This window comes from Nilaparvata lugens, chromosome 5 (genome assembly GCF_014356525.2).
Source record: "Nilaparvata lugens isolate BPH chromosome 5, ASM1435652v1, whole genome shotgun sequence".
NCBI lineage: Eukaryota > Metazoa > Arthropoda > Insecta > Hemiptera > Delphacidae > Nilaparvata > Nilaparvata lugens.
This window is the reverse complement of record NC_052508.1, coordinates 1079532-1097738: the sequence shown is the minus strand read 5'-3', so window position 1 is coordinate 1097738 and position 18207 is coordinate 1079532. Positions and strand designations below refer to the sequence as shown.

General features: G+C 34.8%; 1 protein-coding gene across 1 annotated transcript in view; it reads left to right on the top strand.

The window, feature by feature from the left end:
• LOC120351543 (DNA topoisomerase 2-alpha-like) overlaps positions 1 to 18207 on the top strand; it is a 61393-nt gene that overhangs the window by 31046 nt on the left and 12140 nt on the right. Inside the window, exon 5 of the mRNA XM_039429328.1 lies at positions 2614 to 2755. Coding sequence (XP_039285262.1) covers positions 2614 to 2755 — 142 coding nt within the window. The remainder of the gene's footprint in view (positions 1 to 2613; positions 2756 to 18207) is intronic.

Genomic DNA, 18207 nt, shown 5'->3' with positions numbered 1-18207 from the left:
CAACAACGAATCAACTGAAACACGACTTTCTTACTTATCCGGGTGAGTAAATAGATTAATTGGTGAAAGAATGAGTGTCATTTTACTTCTACCTAATATATATTAATATAAAATATAATGTCAAAAACTGATATGTTCATACTTCATTCAGTTTTGAAGCTCTGCTATTTGAATTACAGCACGATCTTCAATAACTTCTCCTTTATCAATTACCCACAGTTGTGGGGTCAGAGGAAACACATACCGTAATCCAAAACACTACTGGCAGTTTAATGATTCTAAACTTTGAAGAAAGTATAGGTATATACAGTAGTTCAATTGAAATATTATTCATGATTGTAAATGTCATAATTTCAATAAAAAAATTACGGTGTTAAACTATAGGCCTACAGTTAATTTTGTAGACCTACCAGGGTACACTATTTTATAAATTGTAACTCATTCTCTATTAAATGTATGCCAGCCATGAATCATATATACGGTATATTATATATAATATTTATCCTACACGATTTAAAATCAACACTTTTTTACTTGGAAGTTTTGAAATAATAATGAATTTAGTCTTAAACTCCAAAATAGAGTTGAGCGCAACCGTAAATACATTGTACTTAAATTCGTTTAGAAAGAAACTAATTTAGTTTATCAACAATGTTTTTATAATTTATTTTTGTTCAATAACATGATAATTCTTATTTATAAACCATGCCTCTGCTAAACTTGATACTTTTGTAAAAGAAGTAAGTTTGAATTTGAATAAGCTATCTTGAAACAAGTAACCTACAAATTGGTTAACCAACAACTAAAAATATTAATATAATTCAATGATTACTACCCTTGAAATTTATGATGTAGGTTAAAATTTGAATTGGAAAAATAAAATAACAAGTCTTTATTCGAAAAGAGTGATTATCAGTTGAATTATTAACGTTTATTCACGAAAAATTCCATTCAACATAGGGTTTTCAATGTAAACACGGGTTGAAGTGTACGCTTTTGAACAGCTGATCACCTGATGGTTCTAGCCTTGTAGTTACGTAAGCGACGGTTAAACTTTTCCACTGTCTTGGTCTCCCAGTGTATTATTTAACCAACACAGGAATCCTGGAAAAAATTGACAACATGCTTCACTTATTACTTTAGTTCTTCATTAGTAATCATTAGTTTACTTTCATTAGAAACTAATGAATTTATGTCATTATCAATACAGGTACATAATAGAAGGTGGTTAAAACATTGTAAAGTGTATCACAATATCCTTCATCCTGCATTTAATCCTAAATTTTTAAAGGTAGCCTCTTGGAAGGTTTATAGCCTTATACAATACATTACGAAAGGAATCTGCGAATTTCTGTAAAATAATGTAAGAATAAAAGGCTCATAATACAGGGAAAACAGTATTGAATTCCATTATTATAATGCTACAGATTACGCTTGATCAATATTTTACAGAATTCAAATCAGAAGGATACCTTATTTATTAAGATTGGTCAAAGAATAACAGAGAGATTAATTCTTTTCGTACCTTGACCATGCATGCATGACCATGAACAAACAAGATAATCTGAAAAACATTCTAAAATCAGCTGGATGGCCATATGGAGCCATACCGTGTTTGAAAGCGTCATCTTAAATACAATTATTGGAATCGAAAATTTAATATTGATGTTTAAATGGTGAAAAGTGGTCATGCATCCAGTACGAAAATAATTAATTTCTTTGTTATTCTTCGACCAGTCTCAATAAATAAGGAATCCTTGAAATCTTGATAAAATTTGCTAACTTTTTTTGTCTCTTGTAAATTTTTTGTATAGTGAACGGTTTTCGTGAAATTTGCAATCAAAAATTTAAAATGGCAGCCATTTTGAAAATTTTTCATTTTATTTTTTAAAGTTGAGTCTTCATAGCATAAATATTCATGCCAAATTTCAGATCAATACAACATTTCGTTCTTGAGATAGAAATTCCCAAGTGAAAAACAAAATGGCAGCCATAAGGATAACCGCTGAGTTTTGGACACTTCAAATACGACATTTGTAGCCTCCTATCATCCAGGAACAATAGCGGATATCTCGAAAACTAGAGGAGATATAAAAAACGTTATATAATGAATATTGTAGGAAATTATGTGAGCTTTAATTTCTTATATGACAGTCAAGTCCCTAAGATACATAGTTTTTTTTTGTTTTATGCGAGAAACAAAAAATGGTACCTTTAAACCACCCCCACCCCTTTAGCACAGTGGGAAGGGGTGGGGACTTTTGATATGTTTACCTCCTTACTACCCTGAACAGAACTGCGGTGACAAAAATGTCTTCTCAACTTTTTCCTCTATAACCTTTCCTTGACTGGACTGTAATAAGTTTTCCAATATAACTGAATTTCAAAGAAGATTCAAAATATAGTCAGAGATCCCTCATCTTGTAGTGTCCTAGACCTTGATTTGCTCTATTATTAATAATTTTTCCAGAAGTATAACTGAATTTCAAAGAATATTCAAAATATAGTCCGAGATCCTTCAGCTTGTAGTGTCGTGCTAATTAACTGCCGTCAATATTGCAGGCTTGATTCATGGTAATTATTGTATTGAATTGGAATTGAATGTTGTTTCAGCTGCCCCAAAAAAATACAATTTTGATGATGACGCTGACGATGATGATGATGAGGATGTGCTCTATGACAACGATGCTGCCATCAACGGTGATGAGGATGCGCCAGTCGTCGAAAATGATCTCGATGACAATGCAAGCCTTAAGTGAGTAGTTGTGGTGTACTGTGTTCTAAGGATGCGGATAGACCAAACCAGCGAATGTTATCTTGATGAAACCAGATTTAAAGCTCTTAACCCATGTGAACTAACATTGGAGACATAATTTATCTTGCTTCTCATAATGTCGGACTGCCTCTGTGTGTTTCGTGCTCCAGAATTCGAGCTCTAGATCTTTGCTTGCTTGGTCTAACCCAGCCTAAGAATGTGAATTTAGTGAGATCTAAAGAATGGAATGAAGCAAGCCTATTGTAGTTGAAGATTAAGTTTGCAAGATTGATGTAGACGTTTCAAAAGCTAGAAGATTACAACTTTTATCCTTGTAACTCATACATTTTTCATATTTTATACAGAGTGCTCATATGTTTGTGGAACCCTTCAATAAGTTGAAGACTGTTGTAGATATAATACTGTAGCTTTCAGGATAAGTTATTGATAGAATACTCCACCTTTTGACGTACAACTGAATTTCAACCCCTCATAAGAGGGTGACTTAGGGGTTGTAACTCGAATATTAAAATGTAAACACCCATTGTGTGGTACATCAAAAATGAAATCTATCAATAATTGAACTATATCACCTAGGCCTAAGTTTTTTGATTAATAATCTTGACTACACATTGAATATATAGAGTGAGTCATATGTATGGGAACCCTTCAATAAGTTGGAGACTGCTGTAGATATAATACTGTAACTCTCAGGATAAGTTATTGGTCAAATACTCTACCTTTTGACGTACAACTGAATTTCAACCCCTCATAAGGGGGTGTGTATTACATCATTTTAAAGGCCTTTTAAAACAAGAAAGATGACATCAATAAAAATGTTCTATGATACTTGTATCCAAAATGGCTGCTGATTAAAGTTTCAAGTAAAAACTAAAATTTCAATCAGCGGTCATTTTGTATACAAGTATCATAGAACATTTTTATTGATGCCGTCTTTCTTGTTTCAAAAATACCTTTAAAATGATGTACCACACAATGGGTGTTTTCATTTAAAACATTCCAGTTACAACCCCACCTACCCTTGTAACCCTACCCTACCCATTTGTAACGTTACAAATGTTAATAAATAAAGAAGTGGCATGGGTGGGGACAGCGCCGTCCGGCGTTTTCGCCGTGTCGTGTGTTCATCTCCATATAGTACAATGCCCTGCTACTGCTTTCCGGCGGCAAAACCGGACGGCGAAGTAGAGAATACCCGGCGATATCGCGGATCAATTTCTCGCCGGACCGGGGTTTTCGCCGTCGCCGGCGTCGCCGGAGTCGTGTGTTCTGCCCATGCCTTCCTGTGTACTTCTTGCAACCGGACGGCGAAGCTTCGTCCGGCGAAAACGCCGGACGGCGATTTCGCCGGATCGTGTGTCCCTGCACTTACATAGGGCAACAATTAGTGGTGAATGCGATGAGATTTTCTCTGCAGTTTTGATCGCTTCATCAACCAGCTTATCGGCGGGGAACACTTTACTGACCAGTCCTGCACAAATTAATTTAAAAAATTTTAATTAAATGTGAACATGTAGTATTTTTTAATATTGAGTATTACATAGGAGGGTCAAAAAACCAGCTTCAGTAGGAATAATTTCACAGAATAGTGTGAATAAGGCGGGATGCACACTGGAGAAACGCGTTTCGTGAAAAAAGTTTCAGGAAACGTGAAACGAAAGTTGCTCGCAATCGACTGATTAGATTAAGCAGGGAACGTTTCTTTTGTATGCATGCGCGAGTGAATCGGGTTGCATGAAACAAGTTTCATGAAAGAGGGCTTCACGAAATGCGTTTCGCCGGTGTGCATCCCGCCTAAGTTGATGAGTTTATACAGAATTGAATTAATCGATAGATAAATTAAAGTTTTAATATGACAACTTGAGCAACCTCACCTCAACACCGCCGAATTTAGTCACTCTTGTGACCTAAGTTTATTTTTGTATTATTCAACAATAAATCAAAGTATGACTATATATTTAGTGTGTATTACGTTTACGACAGGAATGCCTGATAGAAGTTATGTGAATATTAGTGTTCGTAATGGATAATTTCTCAGAAATATTAGTTATACTGAATTCTTGTTAACTAATGAAATGAATCAGTTTTTGAAAAAAAAAACTTATCTAGGACTATCAACTTAGTAAAGATCTTCAGGAGAACTAGATTTGAGTAGAAGATTCATCTTTTTACTAGTGGAAAAATATGAAGCTAATGTATTCTGAAGAAAACATATACAATTTGTAGCTAACCAGACAGTAGAAACAGCAGTTGATTGTTAGTTAAAAAGTTATTCGAATGGAGACTGGATTTATAAAAAGAAGTAATCAAGGATTATTTCATCAACAATAATACAAAAATTCATATTAATCACTTTCCTCCGAAGACCTTTGACAACAGGAAAAACAATAAGAAGGAGCGCTACAATCAAAAAATGATTATTTTTCCCGTATTAATTTCCCTCTAGCTGTTTCCCTGTTGTTAATATTTGCATAATCAGAAGTCTAAAAGCCGTTTGCATAGTTCCAGTTTAAACGAAATCTCAGTTTAAACTGTATAAAAACCTATAAATTAAGTTTCATTTCTTACAATTTGATTCATTTTGAGATTAAGCCATAAGCTGATTCAATTTAGTTCAAGATTTCACTGTGCAAACGGCCCTTAACGGTATAGACCAGTGATGGGCAAAGTACGGCCCGCGACGTTCTTTTGATCACCCCTAAAAAACGAATAAAAAGGGGAAAACAACAGGACTTGAAACAGATTATCTGTTACCTAAAATGTACAAGTTTGAAAATACATCTAACAGACTGGGAATATTGCCTATTGTTTCAGTATGAATAGCAGCCTTCTTTTGCTTAGGCAAACATAGGCAAAGGGAATTCGAGTGTTGTGCCTCGTTATCAGACAAGAAGGTGGCCACATTGAACAAGTAATGGCCAGAGATTAATCTCCAGGTATACAGTAGACAAGTTATATTTCATTTTTTTGTATTGCTTTCACAATAAACTTTCTATGACAAAACTAAATAATGTTGGACCATTCGTGCGCCACCTGTAGATTGGTTAATAATTCGGTTTTTTTAGAAGTAGCCGAATTATCAAGCTTAGTTCAACTAACCTTAGCCTTGACGGGTGAATCAGTCAGATCCTGAGGCAGCCTTCCTGGTAAGTTTGGCGGGTGCCTTTTTAGGTTTTGGTTCAGCCGCCTTCTTAGCTGCCTTGGCTGAAAAAAAATTAAAAATAATAAATATTAGTCTTTAGTTTTCTTGTATCAAAATACAAGCAAAAATATAGTTAAGAAACGAAAGCTGAGTTTTCATTTTTGTTGTAGGTATCGAAATACGTATTGATTCATACAATATTTAAGTACATCATCAAATTATAGGGAGAGAAAAAATAAGGTAACCTTGTGCTATTCCTCTCCCAAATTTATATAAGGTTTTACACATAGTCCAAAATAGGTTAAGTCTAGTAGTTGTTCACTTCAATACAAATACTAGTAGTTCTGTGAACAGTAGACCTCACGCAGTATTCTCATCCACAAAAACCTGATTGAAACTATAGACCTTATGGAAATACAGCAATAGACTGGCTTCTCCACACATCTTTGTAATCACTTGTCAGCTGATTTATGATGAATAAAATTCTATAGTCTGATTATTTTTTACTCTAATATTGGCGTATGAAGGAGGCTCCTTTTTCCTTTATATAATCCTTGAAATGCAAAATTTCCAAAAACCTTGTATATACGTCGACGCGCAATCAAAAAAGGAACATACCTGTCAAATTTCATGAAAATCTATTACCGCGTTTCGCAGTAAATGCGCAACATATAAGCATTTAAACATTAAGAGAAATGCCAAACCGTCGACTTGAATCTTAGACCTCACTCCGCTCGGTCAATAATGTCTCACAGACCGGATGAAACAGCTAAGGCCGTTTGCACGGTCCAATTTAAAAACCAGCTAGTCATTCAAATAAAAAACCAGTAGAATAATGCTGCACATTGAGTTTGTTTAAAATTACCTTGTGATAACGACTCTAAGAAACATATTTATAATCTATTTTTCAGAACAACTCAAGTCAAGTATGATTGGTTGCCTATCAACCAATAACAGAGATCAATTGGAAATATAGATTCTAAGGGTCACAATACAATCTCGGTTTACACGGAGACGGATCAGCTGTTAGTTTAAACCCGGAATGAAAAACACTCAAGCAAATGAGTCAATAACTTTAATCATGTAATTTTAGATGAGCGTTAACCCATAAATAAGGATATCATTTGCTAATTATATAATTTTTAATGGCATTATTTCTAATGAAACAAATTATCAATTCTTGTATTTTTATGTATGTGCTTCACTTTTAGTGTTGCATACTTCTATTTTTTGCATTTGTTTTTTATAAATAAATGCATTCATCCATTCAATCCATAGAGAAAAGATAGCATAATGCTTCTTAAAAGTAGACGGTGTATGGCCCTTGAACATTATCCAACATAGTAAGCTTTTCATCAGCTGTATTTACATATAAGAATTCTCGTACATTACGATGGCAGTAGTTGAGGTTTTTTAGTGCCAAAAAACAGTTACATAATCAATCAATTTTTGGAAGTATGACATGTCAGGAATTTGAAGATATTCATATGAGTATAAATAATATTCAAAGGTGGAAAAAATCGGAACTTACAAAGAAGTTTTCTAAACAGTATTTGGTTCTTAGCGTCCACCAATCGTACTTGACCACTACCTCCCTAAACAAAGCCATAGTGCATCCGTGTGACGTCAGCACAGGTAGGGCTCCTACACCAATAAAAACACTAGCTGATATAGATCAGCTGAAATCAACGAAATTTTATTGGTGTAGGAGCCCTTTTGTGCTGACGTCACAAGAATGCACTACGGCTTTGTTTACGGAGGTAGTGCTCAAATACCTTGAAAAGTTCAAGTTTAAATCTATGACACTCGCAGATGTTTTTGTCAGTTGTATTTGACATTTATGCTTGTTAAATTTCAATTGAACCCCCGTAAAAGTGAAGATGTGTATTATGAATCAGAAGTTAACTAGTAGTTCTGTGAACAGTAGACCTCACGCAGTATTCTCATTCACAAGTACCTGATTGAAACTAAAGGCCTAATGGAAATACAGCAATAGACTGGCTTCTCCACACATCAGTCTGTGTAATCACTTGTCAGCTGATTTATGATGAATCTTCTATATAATATATAAAAGCGAAATGGCACACATTCACTCACTGACTGACTGACTCACTCGCAGAACTAAAAATCTACCGGACCAAAAACGTTCAAATTTGGTAGGTATGTTCAGTTGGCCCTCTAGAGGCGCACTAAGAAATCTTTTGGGAATATTTTAACTCTAAGGGTGGTTTTTAAGGGTTTAAAGTTCGTCTTTTAGCATGTATATTCTTCTTATTCCAATATCTTAAAATTATAATTGAAATGTCCATACCATATGTTAATATAGAACTATAATCTAGAGAGAGTACCTCTTCGAAACAGTTAACTGGTAACTAAATTAATAATTTTGTCAAGTTGGCATTAAGTTGAGTTGACTTTGTTAGGTTGGCACCAAGTTGAAGATTGCATTTATCGCGGAAAAATTGATTGGGCACTGCTACTTCAGAGCTATTCCTGGGAATTTTATATTACTAGCCGTCAGGCTCGCTTCGCTCGCCATATCCGTTTAGCCAGACGTTTAGTCTGGACCCTCGACTGGATCGTCCCAACATATGATCGTCCTACAAATGAAAAACGCAGGCGAGCGAAGCGAGCCTGCAGATCTCATTCTTGGACGATTCAGTCGGGGGTCCAGGGGGCGGAGCCCCCTTGCTAGACGGATATGGCGAGCGAAGCGAGCCTGACGGCTAGTAATTCTATAGTCTGATTTTTACTCTAATATTGGCGTATGAAGGAGGCTCCTTTTTCCTTTTATATTATCCTTGAAATGCAAAATTTCCAAAAACTTTGTATATACGTCGACGCGCAATTAAAAAAGGAGCATAACTGTCAAATTTCATAAAAATCTATTACCGCGTTTCGCCGTAAATGCGCAACATATAAACATTCAAACATTTTAACATTAATGCCAAACCGTCGACTTGAATCTTAGACCTCACTTCGCTCGGTCAATAATAGGTTATGAATCATTGAATAACAAATGAAAATAACTATTCAATGATATTTGTTATTGAACTTACGTTTGGAGAAGTGGGTTATCCTATTGAATAAGAAAGGTTATATATAATAGGTTAAGAATCATTCACAAACAAATGTAAATAATATTTTTTTTAAAGTAAGTTATTGAACTTACGTTTAGCCACAGAGGAATCCTCGCTGGACGACAAAAATATATCAGTCGTTGTCTTCTTCTTAGTGCCGGCAATCAGCGAGTCGAATTTGTCTTCAGAGGTTTCGCCGGCTTTACCCGATGGCTTCATGAAGTCGTTGTCCGAGTCATCCGAATCAGAGAACGCCTTCACCACCTGCGAGGCCGTTTTCTTTTCAGCGGCCGCCTTCGGCTTTTTCTCGGCCGGCTTGCGCTGTTTCTTGGCCGGCATCAACGCGGACTTAGCTTTTCCCGTATCACTGTCCGAGATTATCGACTCGTTGCCAGACGAGTTACCGCTGCAAACGAAACGAATTTCAATTACAAACAATATTAGATCATAATTAAATAAAAAAGACTAAGAAATTGTCAAAAAAATTAGATCATTTACAATTATTCTTACAATCATAATATTATTTGTTGGGATTATCACTGTACTCATTACAAGAGTCCGTTATTTGATAAATACTTATGCTGGCCACTAACGATGTGTGACATGCATGACAAGCATGTGTGTACACACAATATCGTGATAAATTGTTGTGTAAACACAGCGGAAGGCTTCAAACAAAATTTTTGAGGTTAGGTTTCTGTATCATTATAATTGAAATGTTAGAGGTCTCTCGCTGATGACAAAACATGCATGATGTGGATTCATGTTCACACATGTTAATAATGAATGTCCTACCGTTAGTAGCCGGCCTAACATGTAGGTTGCATGTTTATTACAAAGTCGATTACATGTTGCCTATTATTTCCATAGAGAAAGTAAGACGCACAAAGAAAAGCATACCGATTGTTTTAAATCAATTCAATCCAATCCTGTTTAAAACTATTTACAAGTTGCTTGGTGTTATAAACAGTATTACAGCAGTTTCCTGATTTCCTCAAAATTATTCTATTTATTTATTATAAATTATTATCTATATCAGTTTACTTTATTACAAAGGTTATTTTATTTTTACAGGTTGGACGGTCGCATTGTTTAATCAGAAAAAGGATACGAATTCAAGTTCGTAGTATAATTTTTTTCTACTACCACGAACACTTTCAATTCTGTAAATGTAATTATAATAGCCAATAATTATACAGAATGAGTCATATCTATCGGAACACTTCAATAAGTTGGAGACTGTTGTGGATATAATATTGTAACTTTCGGGATAAGTTATTGGGGGTGACTTAATCCGTAAACACAGGTATACATCTCATCATCAATCTAATTAATACTTTGAATATTGTAGAATTAAAATATTAAATAGGGATAAAAAGTATATAGTGAGGTCCAAGTTATAATGAAAGTGGAGAAAGATAGGAGAACAGCATTGCTCATTCTCTGACTTTCGACTGTCTTCTATAGAGGATACTGATACCGGTAGCCTATATCTGATGCAACATTAACTTTCCATTCTTGTTTAATAGTTATTTGTATATCAAGAGTGAAAAGTACGACTTTTTCTCCCTGTGGGAAAAAGTTTGAAGCCCGAGGCGAAGCCGAGGGCAACAATTTTCCTGAGGGAGAAATAGTTATTTGTATATCTAGAGTGAAAAGTACGACTTTTTCTCCCTGAGGGAAAAGTTTGAAGCCCGAGGCGAAGCCGAGGGCAACAATTTTCCTGAGGGAGAAAAAGTATTTTTCACTCGTGATGTACACAACATTTTTCCTCCATCTACATTTTTTTATAGAAACTGCAAATAAAATCATTTTAATAACTTACGTATTGGTGACAATGTTTCCTAACAACATAACCTAAAATCTAAAACTTTAAAACCGGCCGTCTGATTGGCACTGCCGATTGCGCTATCTATCGGCTAAAGTTGTAACAATTATTATATCAGCTGGGTGTTTACCAAAAATGGCTGACTCCAGATCACGCTGTTCAGATTTGAATTGCAGATCAAAAATATTTGTTGGCTGGTATTTGAATAGAATAAGATATTTTAAAAATTGTTTAAATTTTTATCGTCTACTAATATTAAGAATATAATATCATACAAACATATTATATTTCATGAGTTGATCAAATTTCTGGTTGTGGTATTGAATTCAGTTGACTCAATGACAGACACCTCTTTATGCTTTCTCATCTGAGCTTAGACCTTCTTAACCTATTATAATCTAAGTTTTTAAAATAGAGATGCTTCCCATGTTATTTAAATGGATTCACTTTTACTCCCTAGGGAGTTTTTCTGTTTTTTACTACCGAGAGCGAAAAAGTGACACTTTAGTATTAGGTTTCAGGGAGTAAAGTAAGTACTTTAGACAGTAGGTGGAGGAAAAAGTATTTTTCACTCGTGATGTACACCACGGTAAATAGAAGAAGACGGTGATGTACACAACATTTTTCCTCCATCTACATTTTACTTTCCTTGCCCTACCATAGGTAAGGGAAGTATTGCTTTCCAAAAAAAATTAAGGTACCCCAATTTCAAGTTTTCTATACGTTTCAAGGTCCCCTGAGTCCGAAAACATGATTTTTGGGTATTGGTCTGTGTGTGTGTGTGTGTGTGTGTGTGTGTGTATGTGTGTGTGTGTGTATGTCTGTGAACACGATAACTCCATTCCTAATTAACTGATTGACTTGAAATTCTAAACTTAAGGTCCTTATACCATGAGGACCCGACAATAAGAAATTCAATAAAATTCAATTCAAGATGGCGGAAAAAATGGCGGATAATTACTAAAAAACCATGTTTTTCACGTTTTTCTCGATAATGGCTCTAACGATTTTCTTCAAATTTATACCATGGATAGCTATTTATAAGCCCTATCAACTGAAATGAGTCTCATTTCAGGGAAAATTTCGGAGCTCTGTAATATTATTGAGAAAAATGGCGGATAATGACTAAAAAACCATGTTTTTCACGGTTTTCTCGAAAACGGCTCCAACGATTTTCTTCAAATTTATACCATAGATAGCTATTCATAAGCCCTATCAACTGGCATGAGTCTCATTTCTGGGAAAATTTCAGGAGCTCCGTAATATTCTTGAGAAAAATGGCGGATAATGACTAAAAAGCCATGTTTTTCACGGTTTTCTCGAAAACGGCTATAACGATTTTCTTCAAATTTATACCATGGATAGCTATTTATAAGCCCTATCAACTGACATGAGTCTCATTTCTGTGAAAATTGCAGGAGCTCCGTAATATTCTTGAGAAAAATGACAGTTACTAAAAAACCATGTTTTTCACGATTTTCTCAAAAACGGCTCTAACATTTTTTTTTCAAATCTATACCCTGTATAGTTATTTATTAGCTCTATCAACTGACATGAGTCTTTTTCCTGGGGTACTAATGGGGGGTCCACCCAATCCTTGAGAAATGGACTTTGTAACCTCCTTCTCGTGCATGAGGTAGGTAGGAACACGGTTTTTACTTTTTCTTCTTCCATATACCGTGGGTAGGTAGAGCAGTTTATAAAAAGAAGAGTCATAGTCAAGATATTCATCTGTAGAACAGCTGTTTTGACGAATTTAAAAAAAAACATTGAATTTCACAATATTTACATAAAGGAAAAAGTACTCTGAAAACAATTGTATATACACATATACAGTAGTCTGATTGTAGTTGCAAATATGTTGCCGTCAATCGTCATTATGTTTTTCTCCTAAATTATTCTCGTTTGATATTGAGGCTTAGGTTTATTTAGCGAACTATATTGGAAATTTTAAGGTAGGGTTATAAAAAGGGCACTTTGTTCCGTGGATGTTTTTTTTACAAGAGAAATATTTGATCAAAATAAGGGGAAAGGTTTTTAAGCGAAAATAGATGTAAAATTTTAAATAGTTCAATGAGCAAGGAAAGTTGTGTGAGTGTACCACACCAGATTTTTTTTATAGAAACTGCAAATAAAATAATTTTAATAACTTACGTATTGGTGACAATGTTTCCTAACAACATAACCTAAAATCTGAAACCTAAAAACCGGCCGTCACAATTATATAAATAATTGTAACAATATTTATAATTATATAATTGTAACAATTATATCAGCTGGGTGTCTACCAAAAATGGCTGACTCCAGATCAAGCGGTTCAGATTTGAATTGCAGATCAAAAATATTTGTTGGCTGTTATTTTGAATAGAATAAGATATTTTAAAAATTGTATAAATTTCTATCGTCTACTAATATTAAGAATATAATATCATACAAACTATTTCATGAGTTGATCAAATTTCTGGTTGTGGTATTGAATTCAGTTGACTCAATGACAGACACCTCTTTATGCTTTCTCATCTGAGCTTAGACCTTTCAACCTATTATAATGTAAGTTTTTAAAATAGAGATGCTTCCCATGTTATTTAAATGGAGTCACTTTTACTCCCTAGGGAGTTTTTCTGTTTTTTACTACCGAGAGCGAAAAAGTGACACTTTAGTATTATGTTTCAGGGAGTAAAGTAAGTACTTTAGCCAGTAGGTGGAGGAAAAAGTATTTTTCGCTCGTGATGTACACAACATTTTACCTCCATCTACATTTTTTTATAGAAACTGCAAATAAAATCATTTTAAAAACTTACGTATTGGTGACAATGTTTCCTAACAACATAACCTAAAATCTAAAACCTAAAAACCGGCCGTCTGATTGCGCTATCTATCGGCAGTTGTAACAATTATATCAGCTGAGCGGCTACCAAAAATGGCTGACTCCAGATCACGCATTTCAGATTTGAATTGCAGATCAAAAATATTTGTTAGCTGGTATTTTGAATAGAATAAAATATTTTTAAAATTGTTTAAATTTTTATCGTCTACAAAATAAGAATATAATATCATACAAACATATATTTCATGAGTTGTTCAAATTTCTTGTTGTGGTATTGAATTCAGTTGACTCAATGACAGACACCTCTATTATGCTTTCTCATCTGAGCTTAGACCTTCTAACCTATTACAATGTGAATTAGAGATGCTTCCTATGTTATTTAAATGAAGTCACTTTTACTCCATAGGGAGTTTTTCAGTTTTTTACTACCGAGAGCGAAAAAGTGACACTTTAGTATTATGTTTCAGGGAGTAAAGTAAGTACTTTAGACAGTAGCTGGAGGAAAAATTATATCATATTCGTCAAGATAATAAAATATCGGGGACCGAGCTTCGCTCTGGAGTACAAAAGCATAACAAATTATTATGGAAGAAGAAATTATAATAACATTCATACAGAAATGTTCTATCTAATCACAGCAGATTGAGATTAATTCTCAGAGGAATGCAAAAATTCCCCTCACAAAGGCCCAGTTGCACAAAAGCCGGTTAAATTTGAAACCTGATTAACTTCACGTGAACCAAATCAGAGAAGACCATTTGATGGATCTACTGGAATTAATCAGGATTAATCAGGCTTTTTTTGCAACCGGCACTAAGTACCTGATTGAATGATTACAAAAGTTCAACAGCTGAGTCATAATTTTGGCACAGTCCCACACACATGAACTCGCTCACTCACTTCCATCACCAACAGACGACGAAATATTATTATCAGCTGTTTTTCCAAGGATGAATAATAATTATCCTTTTAATGTCCTTCAGCGAGTTCTCCCAGGGATGAGACCTAGTGCAATCGAATCTTTATATTTTAAATTTACTATGTTCTGAATTTCGTGAGAATCGTTAGAGCCGTTTTCGAGATCCGGTGAAATACAAACATATAAACATCTAACATATAAACATAAATTGCTCGTTTAATATTATAGAATAACATTTATTAAACTAACTAGGTACTCTTATCACCATCAAGATTAAGCAAATCCTTATTCTTCTTATTTATCAAAGACGAGCAGGTATAACCAGTGCCAGTTCTACACAACAGTCAATTAAAACTAGTAGTTCTGTGAACAGTAGACCTCACGTAGTATTCTCATCTAAACATATAAACAGAAATTGCTCGTTTAATAGTATAGGATATTTTTGAATGAGTTAATAATAATTTTTTATAAATGAGATTGAATATTTTGTTAATTAATTATTTTTCTACATTGTTAAAAACCGATCTGGCAACGTGGGGAGCTAGAAAAGGATAGCGCTATCTGATTTGTCGAATGATAGTCAAATATAGCAAAACCAATGTTTATCAAATACTGCCATTATAACGTGAACCTCACTAGTAATGATACTTTTATTGTAATACTATAGCATCCAGGTAGAGTAAGTTTTATTTGTTGTGCTATAGTGAGGTTCACGTTATAATGGCAGTGGAGAAAGATAGGAGATAAATGTTGCCGAACTTCTGTCTTGTCAATGCATTCTATAGAAGGCAGCAGATACAGGTTTATTGATGTAATATTAACTGTTCATTCTCGTTTAAAATAATAAATTATATTTTTTAATAATTCCTTAATTAAGATTAAACATTTTGTTAACCAATCATTAATATTCTACATTGTTAAAAGACAATCTGGCAACAGAGCAAAGCGAGAAAGAGATAGATAGCGCTATCAGCGTTGTTGAATGATAGACAAGGATAGCAATGCCATTATAACGTGGACCTCACTTTAGGTCTCGAGAGATTCATTGCACAAAACAATATTTCATATTCAAAAAACAAACAAAATATAACAAAAAATATAAGTATCGAGAAAAATGGTAGACTGTAAAGGCAGACCTGTAGAGAAATAGATTATTATGATAGTACTCAATCAATGTTATGTGTTGAATAGTCTATCAAATTTATATCTATGAAAATTGATTATAGAAATGTCGTCTTGTCTTCCGTTTCAGCGTAAAATATATAATGTATCTCAGGGGACCAAGAGATACTATTGTTCAACTCGGGAATTCGGGGAATTCTGTTAAGTTGGGATATATTCTTCAAAACCAAGGCACTTTTACAATCAGTATTATGTGCAAGTACGTTCAAGGGAGGAGAATTGACTATATTTGGGATAACACGATAAATCTAGCTTGTGCTATAGCTGTTAGTGAATTCTATTGTATGATCAAAATGTGATCACACTATAGTTCTAAATTGATTTCCTTTACATTGAAAGGTCTAAACTCCATTCGATCATAAGCTGAATTACTACAATTATTACTTTCCTTGCCCTCCTACCATGGTAAGGAATTTTACTTTCCTTGCCCTACTACCATAGGTAAGGAAAGTATTGCTTTCCAAAAAAAATTAAGGTACCCTAAATTCAAGTTTTCTATACGTTCAAGGTCCCCTGAGTCCAAAAACATGATTTTTGGGTGTTGGTCTGTGTGTGTGTGTGTGTGTATGTGTGTATGTCTGTGAACACGATAAAGGTCCGAACCCACTAGAACGTATCATACCATGACCGTGCCCGTACCGACACATGCAAAAAAATATTCTTTGCATCATTTGATATGTAATGCACCCATTAGACCGTTCCGTCACCGGCCAAGCACGGAGCGTGCCATGCACGTCCAGGTCAACATTTGTCGGCCAGTATATTTTGTCTGTGACGGAACGGTCCTTGCATGGCACGTGACGCCTGCAAACCCCGTTGTAACCGCGTATGCACCGCGTTGGTAACCAGTTCACCGCTACATTCTCTTGCTAACTGACGCGTTCCCAACAACTTCTGACCGGGCATCATACGCGTATCATACGCGTACCATACGCGTAATGTACTGGCATAGACCGCTGTTGATCCGGTGTAGTGGGCATAGTTGTTATTTTACGTGCCTGGCATGGTCTGACACGGTCCGTGTCTGATACGTTCTAGTGGACCTTAAAGCCTTGTACACACGTCCGTACAGATTCGCGCGAACAATCGTATGTACATATGCCTCAACATTCACTGTACGTCCTTGTGGACGCGATCCACGTATGCCTCAGCATTCAAAAAGCTATCTGATTTGCAGACGACACGAAGACATGGTAGATGTAGATTTTCCACAACATGACAACAATGGCGTCATTCCATCATTGAAGATAGTTATCACAAATTGCAGCAGTATCATTTTATTTCAATGACTTATATAATAAAATCAAAAATAAAACTTGACAAACGATGTTGGTGGGTTGAACGATAGTAGGTTGAAGTAAGGAAATAAATTGCTACATGACATAATATTGACAGTTCAATCTTTCTTAGGTTGTCAAAACATTATGTTGTTAATATACTGAATCTAATTCAACTAGTTATCTAAACAAAAAATGATATCATCATGAGGGAAGCAATAACTCCACAAGAACGATTGGCTCTAACTTTGAGATTCTTGGCATTAGGCGATTCATTTGTTGGTTTCCAATATCTATTCAGAATCTCAAAAAAAGGAAAATTCCACAATAATTCCAGAAGTTTTGATGACCTAATCAAAGCACTTAACACTGTCTCACAAAATTGACAGTCTTCTTTAAGGAAATTAGCCATAAATTGAATCAAATACTAAATTGCTGCCCATTTTAAACTAACTCTGCTCATACACATGACAAAACAAGATTCTCCAAAAGATTAGCTTCAAGATTTACCTTCAAGGGAATACTAGTTCAAAGTTTGAATAAATCTCTCTATAGATAGCCTAGCTATCTAAAACGTATAATATCATATTGAAGATTACAATTTTAATTAACAACTCTGATTGATAACATGAAACAAACACAAGATGATTTGATAGCCACAGTAAAATAATATTTGAGCTATAGCCTACTTTCTTGTAGGAACCCTGTAGAGAAGCTTTTTTCACTTAAATTATGCAGTTCTAAATTTGTTAATCATGATACGAATTATATACTCCATGCATGTTTCTATTTAAATATTTGACAATCCACATATCCTACAAAATTACAAAAATCCTACAATTACAATTAGTTATTGGATCACAATTTGATTTGTCATTCATTATCATTAACCTAATTCATTGGAATTAGGTTATGACGCCTTCAATGTTTACGTTTTGCCTCACCCGTATGGCAAAATCGCGTCCACACGTACATTCAATGCTCGCCCGAGGCGCCTTTGAGCACGCCAAAATACCGACAGGGTTCCGGTTCGCCCACATGCCTCAGCGAACAGTGTCCACACGTGCGAATGCAAGCCCATACACGTATGCTCACCCGAGGCAAACGTACGTGTGTACACCGTTTAACTCCATTCCTAATTAACCGATTGACTTGAAATTTTAAACTTAAGGTCCT